This window comes from Lycorma delicatula, chromosome 12 (assembly GCF_047948215.1).
Source record: "Lycorma delicatula isolate Av1 chromosome 12, ASM4794821v1, whole genome shotgun sequence".
Classification (NCBI taxonomy): Eukaryota; Metazoa; Arthropoda; class Insecta; order Hemiptera; family Fulgoridae; genus Lycorma; species Lycorma delicatula.
The window spans coordinates 47,527,555-47,554,711 of NC_134466.1; the positions used below are offsets into that span (position 1 = coordinate 47,527,555).

Here is a 27,157-nt window from a genome sequence, read left to right on the forward strand (position 1 = left end):
CCAAAAAAATTGTTTACTATTGATTATGATGAATTTCATAACGGTGCAGATAGCACTGACATGTATAATGATATCAGTTTAAAATCACCATTAAATTTATTAAATAAAAATAATTTACATGATTGTATCTCGTCTACACCTATTAGTAGCCGTAATAAATTTGATAGAAGTGATTTTAATCATCATGATTTCTTTGAAAATAAACAGAAAATTTTTGATTTAAATATTGGTGATAATATAAATTCTATTAGTAATAATAATATTGATCAAAATATAGTCAAAGAGATTAGACAAAATAATATAAAAACTCGTTGTATCAATAATAAAACAAATAATAATGCTTCAAATTTGTTATCATCTTCATTGATTGAAAAATTAGTACCGAGGTCGCGTATGAGTGTTTGCTTACCAAATGAATTAAAATTATCACCGGGTTGTAAAAGTTTTCATAATAACAATAATGATTTAGACGATAATAGTTTAGCATCACCGAAATGTAAAAAACGACGACAGACATTGTCACCAAAAAAAATTAAAGTTGTTACTCCAAAGAATTCAAATAACAGTAAAAATAGTGGAAGTTTTAAAACACCGTTATTATGTAGTTTAAGAAGATCATTACGATTGAAATCGGTTAATCAATTGACACGTTGGTTATCAACGACAGATATTCCCCCAAATAATAGTAATAACCATAATACTGATTGTATTGATGTACGTTCTCAATCTTCCTCTAATCCGAACGGTGTTGCTGCTATTGCTGATCCTGTTCCTGTACCTTTGAATCCTTCTTCTCCTGCTGTTGATGGTGAAAGCTGCTTTTTACAAGAAAAAATGGTGATCGAAGAGGATGATGCTTATGACAATCATGATCAGCGCATGCAGTATAATTTGGTATTTGTTGCTTTAACTTCATTAATCTATCATTTAATTATTTTTTTAAAAATGTATATGCTATCTGCAATAGCTGAATACAGATATTGATTAAATATTTTTCATAGTTAATAGTGCATAAGTTGTCTATTTTTTGTAAATTTTATTTAAAAGAAAATAAAATGCTTAACTATACTGATTTTCCAAAATGTTATCAAATTTTTTTTTTGTTAAGAGAAAAAAATTTTGTTATTAAGAATTCTTTCTTAACTTTGATGCGATCACCTGGCCTTTTGTTTTTATATCAACTCAACTTCTCTATAGTCTTATAATTTAAGCCTTTATATCATTTCTTGGGAATACCTTGTACCTATTTAGCTTTCTGAATCATTACTTAAGAGAAGGTTGCTGTACAAATAAGATATTCAATACTCTTTAAAAAATTTACAGAATTACGCGTGATAACCATAGTCACACTGAATGCTGATTACAGCATACAAGAAATCTTTTAATAATTTAATTGTTTGTTACCCCTCCTTTCCTTTATTCAATTGCGTCCCTTACAGTATGCCTTCTCAAAATATTTTTCCGCCTGTTTATTTTTTAAGTATTTCTAAACAGTACTATTTCCTCAGTGATTAATTTCTAATTATTCACAGTTAGATTTCTGTTAAAAAAATTCTATTGTTTCTTTTAGTGGTTTAAGTTCTAAATCGTATTTATTATCTTTTTTTCTTATTACAGTTCTTAAGAACTTAATCTCGGTTGCCTGTATTCTGTTGTTTTTCAATTTACGTAGTTGCCATGACTGGAACTATAGATTTATCTTTTTTACACATCAGTAGCACGTTCTATTCCACAGTAAACTTCTGAAGTCCTTGTTCTTAATTATTTTCTAAATAACCTTTTCATCCTTAGATATTAAGATTCATTCCTTTAATTTATTTCAGCTACTGACCATGTCTTTTTCTTTTTTACTTTCGGGACCACAGTTAGGTATTACTTCAGAGGATGAGATGAATGAAAATTTTTGTCGCGTGTGAAAAATGCCATGCCTGACGGGATTTGAATGTGTGACCTCTAGATGAAAGGTCAAGACTATTACTCATAGGCCGGCTACCAACCATGTCTGGGTATACATTAGTGCTCAAAATTTTCTATTCCATTTTTCACTCCTATTAACAGATGTCTCCCTTTTTTCCGATTGTTTCCTTAATTTCTCTTTCCATCTTACTCTTGCAGTCCTTTTGATCTTCAATCTATCTCCAGTGCATTACACTTGATATGTTATTCTCGCCCTCTCTCTCTCCTGCTTAAGACCATCACTTATATTTATTCTTCTCATCTGTTCTCTTATTTTCCCTTTTTTGTAAATGAGAAATTTTATTTGTCTGATCAAGCCTGAAGATATTATGGATATATTTTCTTTCAAATTACTGTGCTATCTGCAAATAATAACCCTTCTTGTTTCCTTTTCTTGTATCCTGTTTTCTTAACTAAATAAATCTTGACTATAACTATAATAATTAAGAACAGAGTAGAGTTCATGTTTTAACCAGTTCTTTATGCAACACTCCCTTTTTCCCCCATTACGTCTCTTACAGTATTTTCACAGATTTTATTACTTTTGTCATTTATAAAAGTAATAGTTTTGTAATAATTTTTACTGTATAAACTATTAATGAAATTTTTCTGTCGTTTTCTCTTGGTTATTCAGTATCCTTCTAAATTATAGTTGATCAAAATAATGCAAATCTAAAATCTAGTTAATAGTAAAAAAAATATGTCTGAAAAAAATTCTAATAGTGGCTGTATTAATATTAGTTTCATTATACATAATTAATTTTTATGATAATGTGAAGCTTGTGAAATACAGGTTTGATAGTTGTGTTAAAATATTTTTTAACTTTTAATATTTTAAAAGTTGTTAATTACGAATGAACTTATTTTATAGCTTTAGACATTGCATTTTAAAACATGACATTATCACCACCTTCGCGTGAGTTTCCATCATAAGGCAGGTTTTTTTTCTTTTCTCACTCACTTAATTGATTTTTTATACTGTGATCTACGGCTGTTTCGTGATTATTAATGCACTTTCAATTTAATATTTGATTAATGAATGAATTCAGCTATTGTAAATAACTTATATTTAATTATAATCAGTTATGTTTGGTAATTTTTTTTTATATATAGATGGCTTCACTTTACACATGCATTCACATTTATGCCAACTATTCTCTAATTAAGGCATTAAAAAAATTTTAACTTTAAGATTTAACTGAAAGAAAAAAAAGAGGTAAGCCTCATGGTGTTATAAAAATAAAAAAATTCTTAAAAATAACTTAAAATAATAATTGGTATCATCATGTAACTGTATATGATATATCAAGAACATTAGAGATTAGTCATTCCCAGTATGCATATCTATACCCACAACACACAATTGTTTTCAAGTAATAAAAAAATGTATAAATGATATTTCATAATAGAACTTTAGCAAACCCATGTTGAAGGGATGGTGCTGTTTATAAGGTAGATATTACTAATATTTTAAAAATTATACTGCAATTTTTATATTTTGATTAGACAGAGGGTATTTCTCTGTGTGTGCACGCATGTGTATATATACACACACACACACACAGTTTAGATGATGAGTATTTTTATACTTATTTAACTATCCTCTTTAAGCAAATTAAATATAGATATTTAAAACTATTATTAAATTTAAATATAATGTTATTAAGTGCAGTCGAAATTTGACTTATGTTAAGTCTGAAGTTTCCTGGGTTTTAAAAGAATTTATATTGGTACAAAGTTACAGCATTCCTGCAATATTTTTCCTCTTTTTTTCTTTCCTCAACTTTTTGTCATTTTTATGCACTTTCTCAAATTGATACTTCAGCTGCCTATGTCCTGTGCAGCATCCTCAATTTACTGATCTTATGTTCAAATTGTCCTCAAGCAGCATGCAGATTTGCTAATCTTTAACTACATTCAAATTGTTTAACCCAGCTTATTGCCCTGAAGACTTAAGTATAGTTGACTTTCTCAAAAATAAGCAAAATTGTCTCTTATGAAGGACAATTCTTTATAGTGCATGCTACATGGTTTCAAAGACATCTGAAAAATGTTGAAAAATTGGGTTTTTGTTTTGTTTATTAACAGTTGCCAATTCCCGCAAATGTTTAATACTTCTAAAGAATATTTTTAAGTGAATTTAGAAAAGAAGCTTAAAAACAGCCCACTTAATGTAGCATGTTTTTCACTTAGTTTTTCTAACCATTGAGAGGTTATGTTGGTTATTGTTTCTGTAGATACTTTTTACAGTTAATGGTTAGTGTCTTTACCTGTTATTGTGAATTTAACAAAAAGAAAATAATTTAGTACTGATACAGAATGTCCAACTTATGCATTATTCATATATTAATTTTGTATAAAGAATATATACATAGATTCAAAAAAACAACTTCAAAGCACATCAACAGAAAACTTAAAAAAACTAATACCAATAGTCGACTTTTGTGTGATCCCACATCATCAGTTGGTACACAGTTCTATAGTTATACAACTATAGAACTGTGTATAAAAATTAACTATAATAAAATTTAACCACAAAATTGATAACATTTTTGTGGTTAGATGGTTAATTTTGTGGTCAAGAGTGTTTGTTTTCTAAATTTTTAAGTTATTTCTTTTTTATTACTGTTGATGTAATTACAGAATTGTGTACAGACTGATGATGATGTGAGATCCCACGAAAGTCGACTGTTGGTATTAGTTTTTTTTAGGTTTTCTGTTCCTGTGTTTGGTGGTTGTCGTTTTTTGAATTTAATTAGCATGTGGTCAATAATGTTTTGAATTAATTAAAAAAAAAAATATTTTTATGTATTTAAATTTTTTGTTCTAAAAGATGAGTTATTCCAGATTATTCAGAGTTAGTCTATCCCTCTGTTTCTTTGGATAACTAGCATCGCATTGTAAATAATTGATATGCATACCACTTCAATGTACTACATGTAAGCATTGTAAGCAAATGCAAGCATTTTGTTAACAATTTTGGAAATGCTGGATTTGCTAGTTAGTTATCAAGTTACGTTTTATTGTTACTTTGTTTTATAAATTAAAAGTTTATATTCTGAAGCCATCTATAATTTGTTCTTGTGTGATGTGATAGAGTTTGGCAGTTAAACAATTTCAGGTTTTTTTTAAAAATAAGTAAATTACATATTATTTGTTTTAGTGGATATACAAGTTTCCAGTAGTTTTCTGGTCCTAGTGTGCAGTCTTGTTAATTTTTTTTTTGGTGAACTGAAACGGATCTATGATTATTAATATGTATGTGAAAACCCCAATCTCTTAATATTACCTGCTAAAATTCAATAGAAAAGAGCAAATATTTATTTTAACATCCTATTTTTTTCTATAAACTTCCATGTGTAGTAAAATAGATACAAGACTGATAAAAATGATGAATTTGTTGTGTAGCTCACTATTATATAACAAATGAGACAGGAGCTTTGACTTTATTGAGCTCACTCCTTTATGTCATAACAGGCTATCAGCATAGTCATCTATTGGTTATACCTTAAATAGTATTGTGTTTAACAGTTTTTAAGATGACTTCTGAAGTGAGAATTTGCACAGCATTAAAAGTTTATAATGTTCAAGATATCTGTTGACATTAACTGTTTACCCATATGGTAAAACGTCAATAAAGTAGTTTGTTTTAACTAACAGTTGACCATCTGAGAAATAGTAACATTTGTCAGTTCATGATCATATTACGAGTTCAGGAACACATCTCATTATCTACCAGATTAAATATTTACTGAGGGGATCATATTATTAAAAAATTAGATGCCTGTAGATAAATACAGGTGATAAAGTATAGTTTGTCTCAACATTATGGGTATGAAGTCTAGTTGTTCCAATGGATCGGCAAAGGTCTTAAGCCAGCCATCTTAAAAATTTCAGACTCACGTGACACTGTACTGTTAATGGTGGTACAAATCGATGACTATTGTTGATAGAAACAATGTAAAGAAATTTATGAAATGTAGATATAATGTGAAGAAATTTGCTTGCCGAGATCTATAGCAGACAGTGTTGTTCATTAATTAGGGAAATTGATAACTGGTCTCATATTGTAAAAAATAATTTTTTCCTTACCCCTTCAAAAGAAATAACTGAAGATATTGATTAGTTTGCAGTAAATCTGTTTTCTTGAAAACTTTATAAATATTATCATTATATCCTTATTAAAGTTAATGAGATAAATTAGAATTCTGAATAAATAAAAATTGTTTTTATTGGCTTAAGATGTTTTTGTTGTGGTGAATTGCCACGTATTGTATGCAATTTTAACATAATTTTGATAACTGAATGTATACTTAATATCCCTTTATTTTTTGAAGCATTTTGATCTGTAAGTTATAAAAATTTATGACCAAAATTTTATTTATTTTTCAAACTGACATATTGCAGTTTAATTATGATGGAATTAAAATTTGTTTCAAAATTTCTTAATTAATTTTTTATAATCTTTTCAGAATTAGTATCTTCAAAGACTTTGTTTTAAAAGTTCTTTAAATTTTCTACTTCCATGTAGTTAAAATAAGAAGTTGTATAAATAAAAAAATAATACAAATTTGACTAAAATTAGACTCGCTAACCTTAAATTTAGAAGATTAACTTCATAAGAGATAGAAAAATTGCATCAATTTAATCTGCATTTCTAAAAAAAATTTTTAGTTAAATGGAATACTATATTTTATTCCAGTTTATTAGTATTCAATTTCAAATTGCTCTTAATCTTTTGTAAAAGTACATGAATTGCAAATATGTATACTTCTGTTACCATTGTTGGTTTGGTTAAGGTGTGAAAGTACAGTATTTTTATACTCGCATGTGGTTACCATGTGTAAGAAATGCTTAGCAAATAATTTTTTATTTATCTGTGATCAGAAATTTGATAACTGTGTGAAATTTATAATAGGACATGTTTTTTGTGAGCAGCATATCTGGGTTTCTAAACTTGCACTGGGTTATAGACATCAAACAAAGTTTGTTACGAAAGATATTATTTACATATTCCCTACAAAATTACCTCTCCAAAATTTGCACCTCTTGAATCAACTTTTTCCTATTATGTATTGGATGCATGTTAATTGTAATGTATTATATATTTTTTATAAAAGTGGTCTATGAATTCATGAAATGCTTGGTCTTGAATGCAAGATTTCTTATGCTTTCTTAAATGTTTACATTTAATTGTTGAAGTACATAACAAAATTTTATGAAGTTCTCAATATTTTTGAGACCATGTTTAAAACTAGTTTTTCCTCTTTTTTTCTCAGCTTTATATATATATATATATATATATATATATATATATGCATGCATTGTTTTATGCTTAATCTTTCTGCTTTCTTATGCATGTACAGTTTACTTTTTTGGATGTGATTTTTTTTTTTGTTAATTACAGAGTAATATATTGTAGAACTTGTATCTTAAAAGTTTGTAAATTAGTTTCTCCTAAATTAAATTTTTTTTATTTAATTACAATATTTTCTGAATGTAGGCAGTTTAGTCATGTTTTGCTAAGATAATGGTTTGGATTTGATTAGATTTAAGAGAAAAAAAACTAGAGAAAATATCTTATGGAATATTTTAGTTTCAATAATAGCATGAATGAAATGTGTGTTTATTCATAAAAAAAAGTTGTTGGACAGTCACCTTCTTATAGCAGTTATAGGATAATTTTGGAGATTTTTTGTTTTCTATCCAGGAGTTATAAAAAAAAAACTAGTCTAATGATAGAATAGCCTGTAGGTGAAGTGGATTTTTCTTTAAAAAATCAAAAGTCAGAGTTTATTAATTTTAATTATTTTTTTTTTGGAAAAAAACAAGCTTTAGTTAGTTCCTACCTGTTGTTACTGTCGTTTATGAAACTTTTCTTTTGTTGTATTTATGTTTTAAATATATATGTTATATTTTATCAATATATGTTGCATTAATAGAATGTTTTCTAGCTGGTAAGGTGTTAGTGCTTATTCTGTATTATAGTATGCATCATAAAAAAAAATTTACCTTAGCCTTAAATCGTATTGAACTTTGTTATTTGTACATTATTGCTATAAATTATTTAATGAAAACTACTAGCAATTGCACATAAAAAGGAACCCTTGTTTTTTACTTGTTTTCCTAGTAGTATAATATCAATGTTCTGTAATGTTAAAAGTTCATAAAAAGAAAATTAGTGTCTAATTACATTTAAGAACAGAGTTCTTTCATTTGAGCAAACAAAATTTCCAATGATAGTTTCAATAAAGCACCCTTTATTTTTAATTAAAAATAAGGTTTGGTAGAAAGCTGCAGTTGCTTCATATTATGGTATAACTCAATACAAACCTCAAACCTTTGTATTTTATAGCATTACAAAGCAAGTGTACAGTTAAAAAAAAAAAGTAAAACGGCTAAAATATCATCCTACCTTTCATAATTGACTTTCTTTTCTTCACATCCATTCTCTTATTAATAAAAATTGTGAAACAATATGTTAATGTTGTTTGTTAAAAGGCAAAGTTCAGTAGCTTATTTGTAAATTTACATGGAGCAGCCAAGTAGCAAGCATTCCAGTCTCATAATCAAGCGGTCTTGAGTTCATGTCCTTTTGTAAGTTTTATTTTTTCCTGAGATTTTGTTAGAAAATCAAATAAATTTAATTTTCAGCTAGTGCCTGTTAAAATCTGAAATATTTATGTTATGTTTGTTTTATTATAATTATCATTCTATGGATACTGAAAATTAAAATAAATTTATTTTAATTTTTTGAAGTTGTTTATAAAACAAAATCTGTCTGCTGTCAATTTATTAATCCTTATTTCCCATGTGACCCCTATTCGCACTTGTTCATTAAGATTTTTTTTTAATGATTGTTGGGTCAAATAAAATAATTATTCTATATAAAATTCATACTGTTTTTTTTTTTTTTTTTGTAGATTTTATAAATATTATCATTATACTATAATAGTATATTACAAAAATAAATCCATCTGCGTTAGTGTATAAGTAAGAAAATTATAAAGTTTGAAAAATTGACTGACTCCAACCCCAGACCTCTTAATTATGAGACTAGAATGCTCATCAATCAGCTGCTGTGACTATAGACAAACAAAAACCATTGAAAAATAGATAAACATTTGAAAATACATGAAGTTTACTTAGAAATTGGGCCAAGTTGGGAGCTCCCATTTTTGCATTTAAAGTAGAGATGCCCACTCCTTTCAACCTGGAAAAAGGTATCAATAAAGTCTGTGGTAAATTGGCTGCCTGCTTTTTATTAGATAAACCTCCTCTATTCTTAGGTGTACTAATTATTTCTTGATGAACTCATGAAAACACTGAATTTATACTACTGGGGAAATCAAGCAATAAACAATGTACTTTCCATAACTAAATGCCAGCCTCCGTGGTGCAAGTGGTAGCGTCTCAGCTTTTCATCTGAAAGCCCCAGGTTCGAATCCCGGTCAGGCATGGCATTTTCACACGCTTCATAAATTGTCATTCATCTCATCCTTTGAAGTAATACCTAACAGCGGTCCCGGAGATATTCTTTGAATAAATTGTAATTTGCAACAGTTTTTTTCTATAAAGTGGTTTATAAAATATAGTGCTTAAAGGTAATTTTTTTTTTGTGATATGTAGCAAAATGTATATCTTCGATGTATTCTATGAAAGTAATTATAAAAATATTGGGTAGTTGTCAGTTTTGTAATATTTTGTTTTTGTTGTGTGATTTCTTATTTTATCAGTCCATGTAATAATTTCAGACATTCCTTTCATGCCATTTCCTTGCTTCCATTATTTGTTTATATTATATAAACCCTAAATTAATTAGCACTGTGACTCATTAGTGGCAATTTATTTTTCTAATACCATAACAGACATCTTTGATATGTTTATATATATTAATAGTGTAATATAATGAAACTCCTTTAATCTACCGTCTAGAATTTTGTTAGAGTTAGCTTTCAAGCTATTGTGGTTATAATTTCCAAAATTTTGAATATAAAATTTGTATTTTTAAAATGAAAATTTATGCTAAATATATATTAACTAAGGATTATTGTAAAATCTATTTTATGAATTGTGGGACTGTATGAATTTATATGAATCCTGTGGAAGGAGTTTAAAAGAAGACTTTACGATAAGCAAATGTCATCGAGAATGTCAGAAAAAATGAATCGTACGTTAAGAATCTGTAAAGAAGTGTATTAAAGATTAAAAAAATTAAAATGAGCGAGCTGGATAAAATATAAAAATGTGTACTTTTGAATTTTTGAAGGGTTATTTAACGGTAAAAGAAGTAAAGATATAGGAATTGGTGAATGCCATCAAAATTGAGAAGTGAAGAAAATACCAGAAGACAGATACGGATGAGAAAACTGACTTGCAAAGACTAATTTAAAAACAGAAGACTATTTTCATATGTTTTACGTATTAGTCTGCTTTTTCTTAGGATGAAAAGACAGGAGTGGTTTTTATTAATATCGATAGAGAACCTTAATTTGTATAAGGAATTGAAAAATTAATTAAATAAAAAGTACTGACAGGTGGATCTAGGATGTGGTAAATTAAATAATAGGATGTAGTTTAGCTTAAAGGCTGGCCAAGTAAATTAAAATTAACTAGCTGTATAAATAAGTTTTGGTTTAATTGTAGTTAAAAGTTAAGTATTTTTATTTTATTGATCAAAGACAGATAATAAATAATAATAATGGTGTAATTAATAATTTAGCCCAAGTAATGCTACATTAAATTGAAATATATATTAAAATCAGGAAAACATCTTGAGAATGCAAAAAAAAGTATTTCTACATATGGTAATCACAGAGTGATTAGGTTGTTAATCTATTTATGTTATTTTTACTCCACAGTTGACTCTTCACATAATTTTTTTTTTTTTTAATTGTATACCATAAATATCTTTTAATTTTGCATATACTTGTTAATAATTCCTATCGATTACAGTGAATATATTTTTTTATTTCTTGAACACAGTATATTACTTTTTAGTGTAGTTCTTTTTTTTCTTTTACTACATGCATATCAATTTTACATAAAAATTTTTAAATAACTTTTATGATGTTATTATTATATTAAAGATATTTGCATATTAAAAAAAATAAGTAACACTGAAAAAAATCATTAAAGAAATTGTCTTAAATTTATATCTTGGGCAATTTTCTAAAACTAATCCTTATTGTATATTTAAATGTGTAATTATTCATGATCACATTTGAAGAAAATATATCACGATTTATACAATATACAGAGTATGCAATGTATTTAATATACTTCTCTACTAAATTAAAACATTAGGAAATAAATAAAATAAGCACATAGAAAACCATGTATTTTCATACAAAGCTGCTATTTCTTGAGTTAAAAACAGTAAACTTTGTTTACGTGTAATAAACAAATTGAAGGATGGTAATGATTTGCCATCATTACAAATAAAGTCAAAGAGTGGTGGTGGATAGTATACCATTGTTATTACAACCATATTTGTTAATATTAAAGTGAAATTGTGTTAGTTTGAGTATCTGAGAATAATAGACCGAAAATACAAATCTATGAGAAAATACTGGAATTTGACAGCAATTGTGATTATTAAATATCCACTTGGAAGTAGAAATGTAAACAGTAACTAATAGTCTCTGCTTAATATTTGGTACGATTTTGTTATTGAAATCATTTATGTTTTGTGCCAACTATTACTAATAATAAAATGATTTTTAAATATTTTACAGTTGTGTGAAAAATAGGTCATTCCGTTTGAAAATAAGTAACATTAAAATAAAGTCAAGGTCATCATGAGTAGTTCCCATCCAATCTGAGTTTTTTTGTTTTAAAGCAGGCTCTATTTGTTTTTCATATATAAATACAGGGTGACTTATGGGAAACGGATGGTTTTCAAATGAACAGTACAAAGTTAATTCACAAAATAATATTATTTTATTGTTACACAGATAAAGGTCAAAACTGTAGAATTTGATTAAAAATGGTCATTTTTTGAAAATTATGTCACCCACATGGTGGCTATCCATTTGAATGCAGGTTTTCAGCCCCTAGAAAATCATCCTCAACTCCAAGTCAATGTGTCTTGTTGCATCTTTCAAGTCTATTAAATTACGAGGCTTGTGAGCATAAACACATTCTTCCAAATATCCCCACAGAAAATAGTCACAGGAGGACAAATCCAGTGACCTTGGCAGCCACAGTATGTCACCAAAATGCGAAATCAGCTGGCCAGGAAACATGTTTCTCACAACTACCATCGATGTGTGGGGAGTGAGCGCTGTGGCACCATCCTGTTGGAAATAAAAGTTTCTCATGTTTAATCCTCTCGTCTGAAGTTCTGGTGTGAGAAATGTATTCAACATGTGATCATAGGATTGTGAGTTCACTGTCACTTTGTCCAGTTCACTGACGCCATTTTCCTCAAAAAAATACGATACGATTACTCCAAAATGGGTAATCGCACACCAAACAGGAACTTTCAGAGTGGAAAGGTTTTTCATGAACGTTATAGCGATTTTGAGGGGCCCAGTATTGAAAATTTTTGTTTACAGAGCCGTTTAGGTGAAAATGAGCTTTGTCACTTATTAACATTATTGCATTAGGGTTATCATCAAACAACACTTGAATACACATTGCGAATTTTTTTCTTTGTACATAGTCCCTCATTTTGAGTTGCTGGATTACCTACATTTTATACCAATGGAATTTCAAATCAAGTCATAAAATCTTTCTCACACAATCACGGCTCATATTTAGTTCTTGTGCATTTCTGCATGCAGTTCGACTCTGACTCCTGATTAATGCCACTCTCTGGCAATGTTTTCAGGTGTCCTTATGGTTTCTGCGATGGAGCTGTGGGATTAGGATGTCTGTCTGCCTCTCCCGTGTAGACCAGACCGGAGTCCGTAAATTAACCTTAGTCTGGAGTATGAACTGAAGTTTGAGTTCATTAAGGAAGTTAGGACTAAATTTTGTTGTTGCAAACAACAGTTTTGGTGATATGTTGTTAAATTGCCTCGAATTTCAAGACATTTACTAAATTGGCTCAATAAAAGTAGAACTAAGTGCACGGTTCATGCTTCCGCGAACTTGGTTAGAGCTAGTTCAGAGGGAAACGATATAGGACAATCAAGATGTGCGAACAGGGCCTACAGTGAAGGCAAAAGCTGAATTCAAAAATCACCAATGTAAATGTCTACCAAGGCATTTACATCAGTGGCATCCCAATGAGGCCTGGCTTATTACTATGAGATATAAAAAGTTAGAGGGCGAAAAAGACCACTCCCGTTAAAGCCCATCAGGGCTAGGAACAGGGGAGGTTGGTGTGGCAACTGGAAGTGACACAAGACAGGTGTCTTCCCCTACGGGATTGGGATGTCCTTATGTTTCTTGAGGGCCTGCTGACTTTTCTTTGTTGTTGTTCCTGTTGTACTGAATACCTCAACCCATCGTTACGTGTTTGGCTTGGAACTGTGAAACACAGTAGATTTTCATCGCCATTCTAACTGATGTTGAAATGGCGATGAAAATCTGCTGTGTTGTAACAATAGACTCATTATTTTGAATAAAGGTATCATACACAAAAACACGATGCTGTATCGTTCAAAAAACATCTGTTTCCCATAAGTCGCCCTGTACCATCACAATCATTACATTTAATTTTATAAATTCCACACAGATTGCTTATTTTATTATTATTTTTGTTTTTTTTATTTTATTATGTGGTTATTAGGTACGTATACTGGTTTAAACTTTTCTTTACTGTAATTTTTAGTATTGTTTTCAATGATATTATTGTGTAAATACTCTATGTATATGTTTTCATTCTTTAGTGTCTTATTATGTACTGGCTGTAAGGTAGTTATTTTGTGTTTTGATAGTTGTCTTTTTATACATATTATTAATTAAAATAGTATCTGGCAGCTGCTATATGTTTTATGATGTTAATTTCATTATTTAACTTTTCTTTATTGTCATGTGTGTGTGTGATAGTTCTGTTAATCATATTTGTGTAAGTGTTACTTTAATAAGACCAGAGAATTAACATAATAAAATATTTAAAAATCTGATGTGGACACTACATGACTTCCTTGTACACCTATTAAATTACATATATACATTTTTTGCTGCACTTCATTTAAACTTATTTCATTTGAAAGTGAGATACGATCCTCCAACTCTAATAAGTGGACAGTCACACAATTGCTGAAATAATACTAATAATAATAATATCAAGTATTTATGCAATTATTAAAGAGGAATAAAATGTTAGGACCAAGAAAAGAATAAAAAGATTAAAGAGAGGATGATGAATATAGAGAGAAAATTTGAAAACTAGAGAATGTGTATACAAATTAAGATCACAGGAATTATATAAACCAAAGAGCGATTAAATGAAGGTAACAAAAAACAAGTAAACAAAATGATGATAAACTTCAACTTAGGAAAATATTGTCTCACAATATCAGAGGAGTAATGAACTAAAAAGATAAGAATTTTTTGTAATTTATTAAAGATGGGTATGTATGCCTCAGTGTATATGTTCTTGTGAGGGTCACTCTGCAGTTAACTTTAATGCAGATGAAATTAAACAGAAATTCCAGGATAATTAAATAAAAATTAAACAGAAATTAAACTAGAAAATACAAAAATATACAATTATAAATTATAATTTTCAATTAATATTAAATAATCAAATGTTTCACCAAATCTGTTACACATATGTAATAAATCCCTAATAAATTATATATTCACATTTTTAAAAGTACGTAAAATTTTATTTCTTTTTTTTATTGTTATTGAATAATTGTTATTTTGTAAAAAATTCTTTACAATTACGAGTTAATATATTATTAAATCAGTATATCTAAATTAGAAAAAAATGTTTAAAAAAGGAGTTAAGTCTGATTTGAACCGATGTGCTTTCCCTTGTAAGATCCAAATATTACATTAATTAAAATTTTATTTGGCTATAATTCTGAAACTAATGAAAATAAGTACCACTTACTGTATGTCATTGAAAAGCTCTCGACAAGGGCTTCTTGCTACATTTAAGAAAAAGTGAAAAATCCAGATTTTTGGGCTTTTTTTGGACATCTTCACTTGATTGCAATCAAAAGTGGAGGTGCACAACGAGATGTTACAACAGTCCTAAATCCAAAATTTCAACATCTATGGCTAATCGTTTTTGAGTTATGTGAGGTACGTACACACAGATGTCACAAGATGTTGGACGTCAGAAGTCCAAAACTAGTCAAAATGGATTTAGGAATGGTCAAAATGGATATTTTCGTTGAAATCTAAAAACCGAAAGTTTTCATGATCACAATACTTCCTTTACTTTGTACAAAGAAGTAAAAAACAAAAATAATAAAATAAACAACTTCTGAAGAAATTAAAATAACAAAAAAACTTGTGGGTAGGACTCCATAACAGCTGAACTTTTGAAATGGTCAAAACCAAAAATCATAGGAGATCTAAAAATACTTTTTGAAAAAATATGGAAAACAGAAAACTGGAAAGTGGCTCAACACATCTGCAATAAAGGTGGTAAGCAGGATATTAATAACTGCAGATGGGATACTTGTTTTATAAGTTGCCTACAAAGTATTTTTTAAACTTTAACTGAACAAAGAATTTGGAATGAGAAATTAAAAAGATTGTAAAATTTTACCAATAAAATTGGGAAGGAAGAATAAATCTAATGAAGTAAACTGCCTAACATTTGCAGACAATTTAGCCATTCTCTGCAAATTGTAATAGATGCAGCATAACAAATTAATCTTTTAGAAAAAATAGCTAGTAAAACAGGTTTAATGATTTCTGTAGAAAAAACTAAATTCTTGTCAAACATCAAGAGCGCATGAGGATTTTTGTTAAAAAATATCAGCCACATAGAAAAGATAACAAAATTTAAATATCTAGAAGAACAATCTAAGAAAATTTACAGAGAAATCCACCATTGATGATATGATTCATAGAGTGCAAAGAGCATTGGTCAATTTAGAACATTTATAACAAAAAATGTAAAAATAACGCATTATAATACTAAATCAAAACAGAATGTTTGTATGCTTGTGAATGCCTATCACTTAATTATAATTAGAATTGTTATTGAAAATTATTAGGAAAATATTTTGTTCACTAAATTGAGGGCTGGGAATCAAACAGCAATGGTGAAATGTAGTAAAATTTCAGAAACAATGAGAAAAAGAAAACTGATTAACAAAACAGATTTTCAAATACCTTTGGAAAAGTTGTTAACAACAAGCTGGATCCAAGAAATCAAAAAAGATATAGAAATTAGTTACGTAAAAGTAACAGAAATAACGTAAAATGCCTATTTCGTAGGAAAGAATGAAAAATAAAAGGATTCCAAGGTAAGAAAAATAAGAGAACTGGAACAAAGGAAAAAAACATTTTGCAAAAAGATGAAGAGTACTGGAAGATAAGGAAACAACAAAAGAGAAGAAAATGGAATTGTTATGTCGTCCTTAGGTGTCTATAATGAAAGAAGAAAATAATCTGTATGTAATTATTGTGATTGTATTTGTGTAGGAAAAACAAATCTTTTAAAACTAAATTTTTTTAACATAGTAGAGATTACAAAAATGATAAATTACATTTCTTTAATATGGCAGACGATGTAATAAAAATAAACTATCTATTTCTGATATTAACATAAATGTAGAAATATTAGAAATTAATAAAGATAACATAAAATTAAATTTATTAGAAAAATGTTACATATATAATTACAAACAACATTTTAATATGATCAATCATTAGACCGTATTTGAGGGAGGTAGTCTTATGAAATTTTTATTATGCAGTAACTAGATTATTACAGTCTTGACAGGATGTGGGATCCTGCGAAAATAGTTTTCATGATAAAATTTAGGTGATATTATATGTCTTCTCGATATTCTGTACTATGTGGTTTTTATTTTAGTAGAATTTAATACTTATATATTTTATTATACAAATAATCATCTATTAGGTTTTAACGTCCTATTAGATAAATGTTAAATTTGTTTGGCCATAACATCAAGAAACCAGAATCCTTTCACTAACTACTGTATTTGTAATAAAATATAATTTTATTTATTTAGATAAGTACCAGTTTTATTACTGGCATATTAAACTTTTGTAGTCATCTGGTAATTAGCTCTGTTTTATGATCATCTTTCTTGAAATGAAATATAGAGATTTAATTTTTTATTACAAATAATTGTTGCCAATATAAATTTATTTGTTTTTAATAATTTTAAAACATTAATTTTTATATTTTTTTATTATTTTGATATTAAAGATTTATAATTATTTATTTATTAGCTGTCAGTTGTAAAGAAAAATATAAATGGATTTAAAATTTTGGTCATTAATTTTAATATAGAAATATGGATTGAATGTATTGATTTAATTTGCACCAAAGCTCATATTATTTTTATTCATTTTGCAGTAACTAATTACTTCTCTCCCTTTACAGGTTATTGATGAGTCGACTATATCTCAGATTCCTGCTCAAGTTGCATCTTCAACAACACATATTGTAAAAGCAGAATGGTTTTGGGCATCAGTACAAAATGAAGGTTGCGTTGATGAGAAGGATTATTTATTTGAAGATGTTAGTATTTATTATGCCTACTTTAAATATAAAATCTGGCGTGTGTGTGTACATACATGTGGGTGCATACTAGTAATATGTGAATAGCATTGAGGAATTTGTCTGTTAATGTTTTGAGAAATCTTTGATTTCAATAGTAGGAGAATTTTCCTTCATGCTCATGTTCTAAGAAAAAGGTGTAATAAATTTTTTGAAAAAGCACCCAAAAAATAGGAATGCAGTCTAAAAAAATTATTTTTTCTCAAATTAAAATTAGAAAAGCAATAACATTTTGTTATTGCTTAATAACTCCTTAACTTCTTAAAAATCTGTTTGTACAGAATTAGTACTTTTGTTCCGTTCTTTGTGTATTACTAGGCAGTTGATTGTATATTAATTTATTCCAAATAAGAGATGTGTAGTACATGACTTCCATCATAAGGAAAGTTACCAAGCTTTGACAAGTTGGACTATATATTGCGTTTGGTAAAAGAAACAAACTAAAAATGTTATTTATTTAATGAACATATTTATGAGGCATTTTATTTTATTGTTGTTAGTTATAATTAGCAAATGAAAGTAAATTTTTCAACAATATTCTAAAATAAAATTTGTTGAACATATTGTTTTAAATATTATTTTGTCATAAAAAATGTTTCATGTAATTAAAATTACAGTGTTAATTGGATTGGACATTCAATATTAATAATTAATTGCATTTGATAATTTATAATTTGCTTTGAATATTCATTTTTGGCTAGTAGTGAAGGAAAATATGATTGACAAAATACTAACATGTGCGTTTCCTTATTAGTTTGTCCAAGAAAAGGTATTTTCTATAATTTTTTGTTTTTATAAATCAAAAAATATAACATTAGTTAAAGGTTTGAACTACATCTCGTGGGCATCAAAATTGTTCATCATTGTTGTAAAATAGTTTAGAATAGTCAACTAAACATATTTGATATGAGCCTTGTCAGAATATTTGTTGCCAGAATTTTTTTTTGCCAACAAAAGCAATAAAATATGTCTTCTCAATGTAATGAGAGATAATCCTTATAGTTAAGTTCATGCGACTGCTTAATCACTTCCAATTTTTCTTTATGGTGTTTACTAGATTATTTATAGCAAATTAGTTTTTAAAAATGTTGCTCTCAACATTATTATGTTACACAGATGTTGTTGCAAAAACTTGAAATTATAATAGTGAGAAATCATGATTTATCTGCCATACAGCCCTGAACTTTGCCCCTTCTGACTTTCTCTAAAATTTGTAAAAGTAGAGAAACATCTCTGTGTAATTCATTTTCAAAATGATGAACAAGTAAAAAAATTTGTCATTGTTTCAAGAATTGATTTATTAAAGGAACATCTACAGATAATTCAATTAACTCATATAAAGAAATGTTATAATGTACATTTTTAACTTGATTTGATTATTAAAATTGTATGTTCACTGCAGAACTCGAGTCAGAAGAGAGGGCTCAGCCCTAGGATTTGCTTAAGTTTAGACATATATTTTACTAAATATACAGCTTATAATTATTTAGTAATAATCTGCTGTAATCCACTTTGTGTGTGTGTGTGTGTGTGTGTGTGTGTGTGTGTGCATGCACATTATGACATTTATATAATGAATGTTGTGATATCTTCTTTCTTATTTAAGTAGAATTCATATTTATTTTATGCTGTTGTTAGTATCATGAAAGATAAAGCATTCATTATCTTTGAAGAGTTGTTTCTTATAAATCATTTGATAGAAAAAATTATGGATAATACACAGCAAAATGACTGCATAGAAAAGTACATAACTGTATTCTACACTGTCTAAATCAATTTTACTAATCTTCAATAGACAGCTGAGGTTTCTTGCAAACTTAATAGAAATTATTTCCTTTACAACACATATTCTTCTACCTTATCTAAAATTTGTAGTTCAGTTTAAAAAAAAAAAACTATTATTTGAAATTGTAGTATTTTAAAAAAATGGTACATGAATAGTATCAAAACTGACAGAAAAAAAATTGTATTATCTCTGGCAAGTTGAAATTGCATAATTGAAAAAAAATGAAAAACAAGGTATTGTTTTAACTTATAATTTTCTTACATTCAAAGATTGAGATTCCCAAAAATAATGCAAACAATAATAATAATCTTTGATGCACCTTTAAACTCAATTGTTTCTATCAAGTAGTTAATAAGGTACATTTCTTTGAAGATAAACTTTTTATTTTGTGACAGATACTATAACATGGTAGAGATAGCAAATATATCTGAACTCTGTTGAATGTGTACGTTGCATAAATAATTGCTTTCTGCCATTTTGACAGACTTTAGTTCACTTTATTCAGGCTTTTTATAAAGTTTGTATGCCGATATCAAAGGTGAACTAGATAGATACAGAATAAGATGCTGAGTTTTTATGTAGCAAATGAATGTCTTGCGTGCTGTTCTCAAGGAAATTTTTTACAATTTCTAGAACTATTAGTAGGTTAGTCTGTCATTTCTTTGTAACATTTTTAAAAAAATCATATTTATATCGGTTTGCAGATACTTTTCCCCCATTAAAAATCATTTTGTAATTCATATATACTGTCATCTGTAATTAAACTTGCTCATATACTCATGCTTTATTTTAAAAATATTTTTGATAGTATTTGGAGAGTTTGGTCAGTCCTAGCAGAAGGACACCTACATCTTCATCAACAACCCCTTTATCAGTCGGTAGAGCCCGTAAAAGGAAACGTTTGCAAGAAGTAGTTTCTCGTATGGTTGCCAGCAGTAATACTACACCTGCTGTTAATAAAAGGCGTTCTTCAGTTAGTGATGCTGGATTACTTAGTTGTACACCTAGTCCTACAACTCAGCTTACAGATGGTAAGTTTTATATTCATATTCATTCCCTTATTTATCCTGATGTGAGTCAAAATGCCATCCAAAAATGATATTTAAAGTATGTGAACAAATTTTTAAAATTATTTCTGGTTTAAGTCATCCACTGAAATAGCTTTGCTTTTGAGGTTTCATTACTGTTCAATTGCCAAATAAAAATGAATTCAGCAACAATGTTGCTGAACTATTCCACTAAATTAAAATATATCAAGTTCAAACAAAAAAAAAGTCTGGAGGAAGTTGAAACTTTTTGACTCATTTTAAGAAATATTTTTTATATGACCTAAATTAAAATTGTTTTCAGATCTAGCTAAGGGTATGGTATATATGCATTTTCAACATTTATCCTCCCTGAATCTAGAAAATGAAAGATGGTGATACTTTTAGAGATTTCCTATGATGTTTTGAATTTTTCTCAGTTTTAAATAATCTGTATTCAAAATTTTAGTATAGCTACAACAAAAAAAAAAAAATCATGACATCTAAAAATGTATTCCTTTGTTGTTGTATTCTTAAAAACTATTCTGTTAACTTTTTGATATTAGTTTTCTGTAAGTTTTGTGTTTCCTTTTGATGTAATGAAATATAGTAGTTAGGCTTAATAATGTGATTAGAGCAATTGACTGATTTACCAAAGTTTGCAACTTCCATTCCCCGCTAGTTATTCATTCTTTGACCTGTCTACACAAAACTCTCAAGTAGGAACTGTCTACAATAAATAAAATTTTCTCAAGACGATTGTCTCTTCTTAAGTATTATTTGAGATACTTAATTGTGATTATTTTTTTTATTTTAATTTTTATTTTGTCAAAAAAGGTAAAAATCTTGTAAAGCAATTTTTTAATGTTACTGATAATACCTGAAACACCATTTGGTTGATTCTTAAAACATAATATATGGCTTATACATCTAATTAGTGTAAATTCCATATAGTGATTTTTTCCTGAAGACAAGTGATGTAGGTTTTTTCACTAGTATCTGTAATTTAAATGTTTTAACAGTTAAAAGAAATTAAAAGTTATACTTCTTCAGTTCTTTAGGGGCTCAATTTGGAGAGTGTAGGTCTAGTGATACCTTATTGTAGTTTCTTTACTAATTGTATTTAGATTGCATACAAGACGCTTGCTACTCAACATAAAAGTATTTTCTAGATGACTCAAAAAGTTACTTAACATTACAGAAACTCCTAACATTGGTTCCCAAAGACAGGAAAAATTGCAAAAAATGTCAGAGAATTGCATTTTTGTTACCGAATTAAGATTATGTTTAATAATCTTAAAAATAATTATTTTTTAAATAACGCAAAAATATATCTGATATATACTGTCCTGATATCCCACTTCCGGGTAAAGTATATCAAATGTACTTTTAAAGTATACTTACTGGGCTATGCCCAGCACATTGCAACTATCTGCATCAAGCAGCATGTCTTGTTCTTACTTACCTAATTATTCTTTTATATTAAAGGAGGAATATTCCAAATCAGTTAATATTTCACTGGTGAAATTTTAACAAAAAGTTACAATTGAAAAATTTTAAAGTTATGTTAACTGTTTTCTTGGAATTTTTTTCAAACCACCATGAATTTTTTTTATTATAAACAGTTAATTGCGTTTAAAAAGACTATTTAATGACCAGTGGTTAGATATAAACTTACACCCGGAATTCAGTTGGTTGAGAAGAGGTAAAGATTTGTATCATGCAGTTTGTGATGAATGTAAAAACCATTTTGGACTGGGCAATATGGATTGAAAGGAAATGATGTCGTACAGTAAAGGAAAGCAGCATAATGAAATTAATTCAGTAATTAAGATAAGGTATTCTCAGCCTTCACTGAAAAAGTTAACTCCCAGTGGTACTTCAACTCAATAGCCTAAAACTTTGATCAACAGTTTTGAGAATGAAGGTTGTGTGATACATCTATGTGTTCTTTACCTGGATCTTCAGATCAAAGTAATAGTATTTCAGCAGCAAATGATAATTTGAGTCCTCTACTTCATTTAGGCAAAATGAGAACACAGTTACTTATTTTTGTTATAAAAATGATTCTAAGCTGGAGATTGCGTAGGTTCTCAGTGTTGTGTAAAAAAATAAGTTATCCTAGAGTTCTTTGAAGATATTAATGCAACTTTTAAAATGATATTTCCTGATAGTGTGTAGCGTCAAAATTCCAGCCTGGAGCTACTAAATGCTCTTATGTCATTAATCATGGCCTTACACTATACTTTGATGAAATTCTGCAAATACATTAGATTAATAATGACAAAATAATTTTCAAGTAAATATTAATAATGTTTGTTTTCTATATAAAATAAGGTGTTCTGTTCTAATTTTCTTAACTGTATCACTTTGTTACAGTGATTTAGTTTTCCTTTAAGTTGTGGTCATACATAAATTCTTTGTTAAATTAAAATCTGTGTTTTTTAGCATTTTTATACAATATAATTTATTAAAATATTATTTTTTGTTAGTTTGCAAAATAATATAGGCTAGATTTTGTGAAAATTTTTTAGCAATCTTATGTGCAAGCCAATTATTTTTAAAATTAGCTTTAGTTAGTTTTTATTTCTTATCTGTGTTGCTTTTTAGTTACCATGATGTTCTCATTATGTTCAGTTTTATTCAAAAACCTTAAATATTATTGAAAACTTAAATATTATTTGTTTTGTACTTCGCAATTAATTTACTAAAACAAATTATCACAAAAAGTAGCCTAATTTTAAATGTGTATTGTAAAAAAAATCAGTAATAAATAATAAAAATTTGTATGAGTTTGGCAGTTATGAGGATTATAGAGACTGCAAAAATAAAATATCTATATATTTTGCGGAGTAAATGGCAATAGTGTAACATTATAGTCAGAAAATTTTTACTAAATTGATCAGGAAAAATGAATTTTAAAATTTAGTTGGAACCCTGCTAAATTTCCTCGGGGTAAGTTTCCCCTGAACTTGAAATCACAAATTCTATAAAAAATTGTGACATGACATTCTCACTACAATTTTCATAACATTAAATTAAAACTGGTTAAATTATAGAAACTATTTTTGATTGTCATCTGCAAAATTAGTTCATATTTATATTTTCAACTGAAATGGATGTAAATGAAAAAGTTTTTTTTATAAAATTTAATATTATATGAAATGTAATAAAAACTACCAAAACCAGTAATTAGATAAGTTATGTAATGTTATTTTATTGAAAATTAATACAGTACGGTTAACTTATCTGATTACTATGTTTTGGTGGTTTATATTTTGTATAATATTAAATATATAAATTTTCAGTTTTTTTTAATCATTCCTCATTTGATGTGTGTAAATACTTTTATTAGTGATTTGCAGCATTAATGGATGAGAATAAAAAATTCTACAAAAGTTTGAATAATATTCTTATCACAACTGATCAGAAATATTGTACAACTTGAGATCAGTTTTGGTTGATTTAAAAATTCAGTGCTACCCAGTGTACTGAACCTAAAGGAATACATGATGAGACATTATATCTGCAGTATAACAATCAATGGTTTAAATTACTTAGCCATAAATTATTAAAATTTGCTAACAGATCTAATATATCTTTATTTCCCTCTAGCAAATAAAATTTCTTAGTATTTTTTCCTGACAATTTTGAATTCTATAAAATTAAATTTTCTTGTAAAAAAAAAATATATTCAGAGTGAAATATCTTTTCATTAAAAATATAGAGAATTACTGTAAGTACTAGAGGTTAAACTGCAAGTAAAATGTATTGTAACAAATACATAAGTATTTAATATAGTTTTTCTGTTTTCATTTTTTTTATTGTTAATTATTGAGGAAAGAAATTTAACTTATATTGGAAAACAATGAACGATGATTTTATAAAGGCGTCTTTCTAATTGGGTGCAAAAAATCGACAGATTTTGGCGACTGTGATTTCACGCCTCAACAACATTTACAAATCATAAAAATTTACTGTCAAAATATATAAATATGATGCCACCCATAATCCACACCAAACAATGTTTTTTTTTTCTGATGTAATAGTCATTGCTGAATCATGTATGGTTGGTATCATCCCAAATATGACAATTTTGCTTGTTTACAAAGCCATCAAAAGCCAAAAATGAGAGCCCCATCGTAAAGACCGAGGTCCTGTTGCTTTAATTCTTGAGTTCAAAATTTGCCATATTGTTGACGAAAGGCCCAATCCTTTTGAACAATGTGAAGACAAATTGCAATGTGAATTGATTTCACATTGATGTAAATGTGAAATCACATAATTTAAGCTTGTGCATTTTACTGTTATCTGCTAGTCAGTCTTATTTTTTTTTAAATTTATTTAGTCATCAGTCTGCTGACTGCTTTATAAAGCTATAAAGACAACGTTAATTTTTGTCTACTGCAATGTTACTAATATGAATTTCATTCACCTTATAAATAATTTTCATGACTATGCCCACCATTCCTTTTTCATATGTTGTATTATTATTATTGTTCTTAATCTCCATGTATATAATTTAAATCATGAATTATCTTTATATTTATTTGCACATGAAAGATTGGTATGCAACAAAAGAGCTTATGTAAGCGAAAAGGAATTACAATGGCTATTCAGAAAGTAACTTAGAAAGTCCATCCAGCCCTGAGTTGTAGGCTCCCAGTGACAATCAGCTTTTTCCTGAAAATGAAGAATTGGTTAGCAACAGCATTTTGAAAATGTCAAGGAATAATATTATATAGTTGGTTTTGTTAGTTACTTAAGAGAGTTGTCTGCAAATACTTCACAAAATGTAGTGGTTATTGGAGATGGAATAAATTATATTGTTGAAACAGATAAAAATCTATTTCTTAAAAATCATAATATAAAAGTTGAAGAGTTTATCAACAGCGAGTTTATTTGTTGGTAATCCGTTCTTAACAAGAGATCAATGCTACTCTTGAAACGCTTATGAAATAATTTTGTGATATCCTCTATATGATTTTTAGTAATTGTGTAATCATTTATTTATAGAGACAGAAGCAGTTAATGCAATTGAAACTCCTCGTAAACACATGAGTCCTCGTCATCAAGTGTTCCTTGAATTAGTTCAAACTGAATCAAATTATGTTGGAATATTATCTACAATTATGACTGTAAGTATTTTCATGTGACTATCTCTATTTATTGAATGTTTTAATTGATCAAAAGTTAATTTATGTAAATTGTATTTTTTAGTTCACAATATTATGTTGTTTGCGATAAACAGCAGTTATAATAATAATAACTGAATCGCACTCTGTGCTAAAGTTAACATTTGTACAATAAGTTAGTTTAAATCTGCACTTAGTAATAATCAAAACATTGTCATGTTATATTTTATGTTTTCTATATAGATAAATTGCAGTTAGATTGGAATAAAAATTTAATTCCAATTTTTTCTTTGATATGCATAACAAGGAAGAAAAATAATGATTAAATGCTAATCGTATATAGTTTGAAAAATAACAAACATATCCAATGTTATAATGAAAAGTGAGGAGTGAATTGGTTTCCTATGTCTTCTTCACTGAACTAACTTACAAAACTACAAAAATGTACATGACATTCAGTCTTGTACATTCATATCTTGCTTTGCTGTTTACAACAGTGATGATTAGCTGTGAAATTTACATATGTTGGCCAGAAGAAGGACTCTGGCAGATTAGTATAAAGGAACAAAAATGGTATTCTTTTCTATAAGAAAGTGTTAACTATGTACACTGTATTTTCTCAGTAGGCTGCAAGATGTATGAAAATTATATGGAAAACTTAAAGAAAATTATTAAAATTAATTTTATCAAACGTGGTCTGTTGGTATCCGTTATATATAATTAATAATTAAAAAACCCACTTACTAACAATTTTTTTAATGCGTTTTGGTATAGAATGCCATCGTCAGGAACTTAAAATTGTTCATTATGTTACTACAGATACTGTTCCCATTCCACTTCACCATAACGGTGGAGCATTCATAATGACAGGGACGTTAAGTCGACACAATTTTAAACACATGATGACCACTGTTTAATTTATATATTTTATATAAACACAACTTTACAATTGACAACACAGTTTTAGTTTTACAAAGAATATAATAAACGTTTTTAAGTTCCTGCTGATGAAATTCTATTCCGAATGTACTTGAACGCATAAAAAAAATTGTTGGTAAGTGGGTTTTTTAATTATTAAATTTTAAAATAATTTAAATCAAAAGTGACTTTTGATTTAAAAGTCAAACTTTACTTTTTAATAGAACAGCTTTTTCAAATTATTGAAAACCATTTCTTTTTCCACCAGTTTGTTTTTTATTATTCCCAGATTATAAGGGACTTCTTGTATTCTTGGTTAAAAATGGAATATTTTTGTTTCATAAATAGTAGTCCTTACACATTTGTTAGGAAAAGGACAATGTTATGATGCATAATACATTTTGTTTTCATTAATCATTGATGAAAAATAAAAAGTAATTTTAAAACTAAATTTTTAAGCATGTTAACAGGTTTTTAAGGATTTTGTTTCAATAAATATTTATCGTAGCTCTTTCTTTTCAAATGTCATTTTATTTTTTTTTTTGTCTTCAGTCATTTGACTGGTTTGATGCAGCTCTCCAAGATTCCCTATCTAGTGCTAGTCGTTTCGTTTCAGTATACCCTCTACATCCTACATCCCTAACAATTTGTTTTACATATTCCA

The 27,157-nt window shown here is 27.8% G+C and overlaps 1 protein-coding gene across 1 annotated transcript in view; it reads left to right on the forward strand.

Annotated features, from left to right (window-relative positions):
• The window catches only part of pbl (epithelial cell transforming 2 pebble), an 81,307-nt gene that overhangs the window by 24,007 nt on the left and 30,143 nt on the right, over positions 1–27,157 (forward strand). The window contains exons 7-9 of the mRNA XM_075380741.1: positions 17,453–17,590; positions 20,224–20,446; positions 25,457–25,578. Of these exons, the coding sequence (XP_075236856.1) occupies positions 17,453–17,590; positions 20,224–20,446; positions 25,457–25,578 (483 nt within the window). The remainder of the gene's footprint in view (positions 1–17,452; positions 17,591–20,223; positions 20,447–25,456; positions 25,579–27,157) is intronic.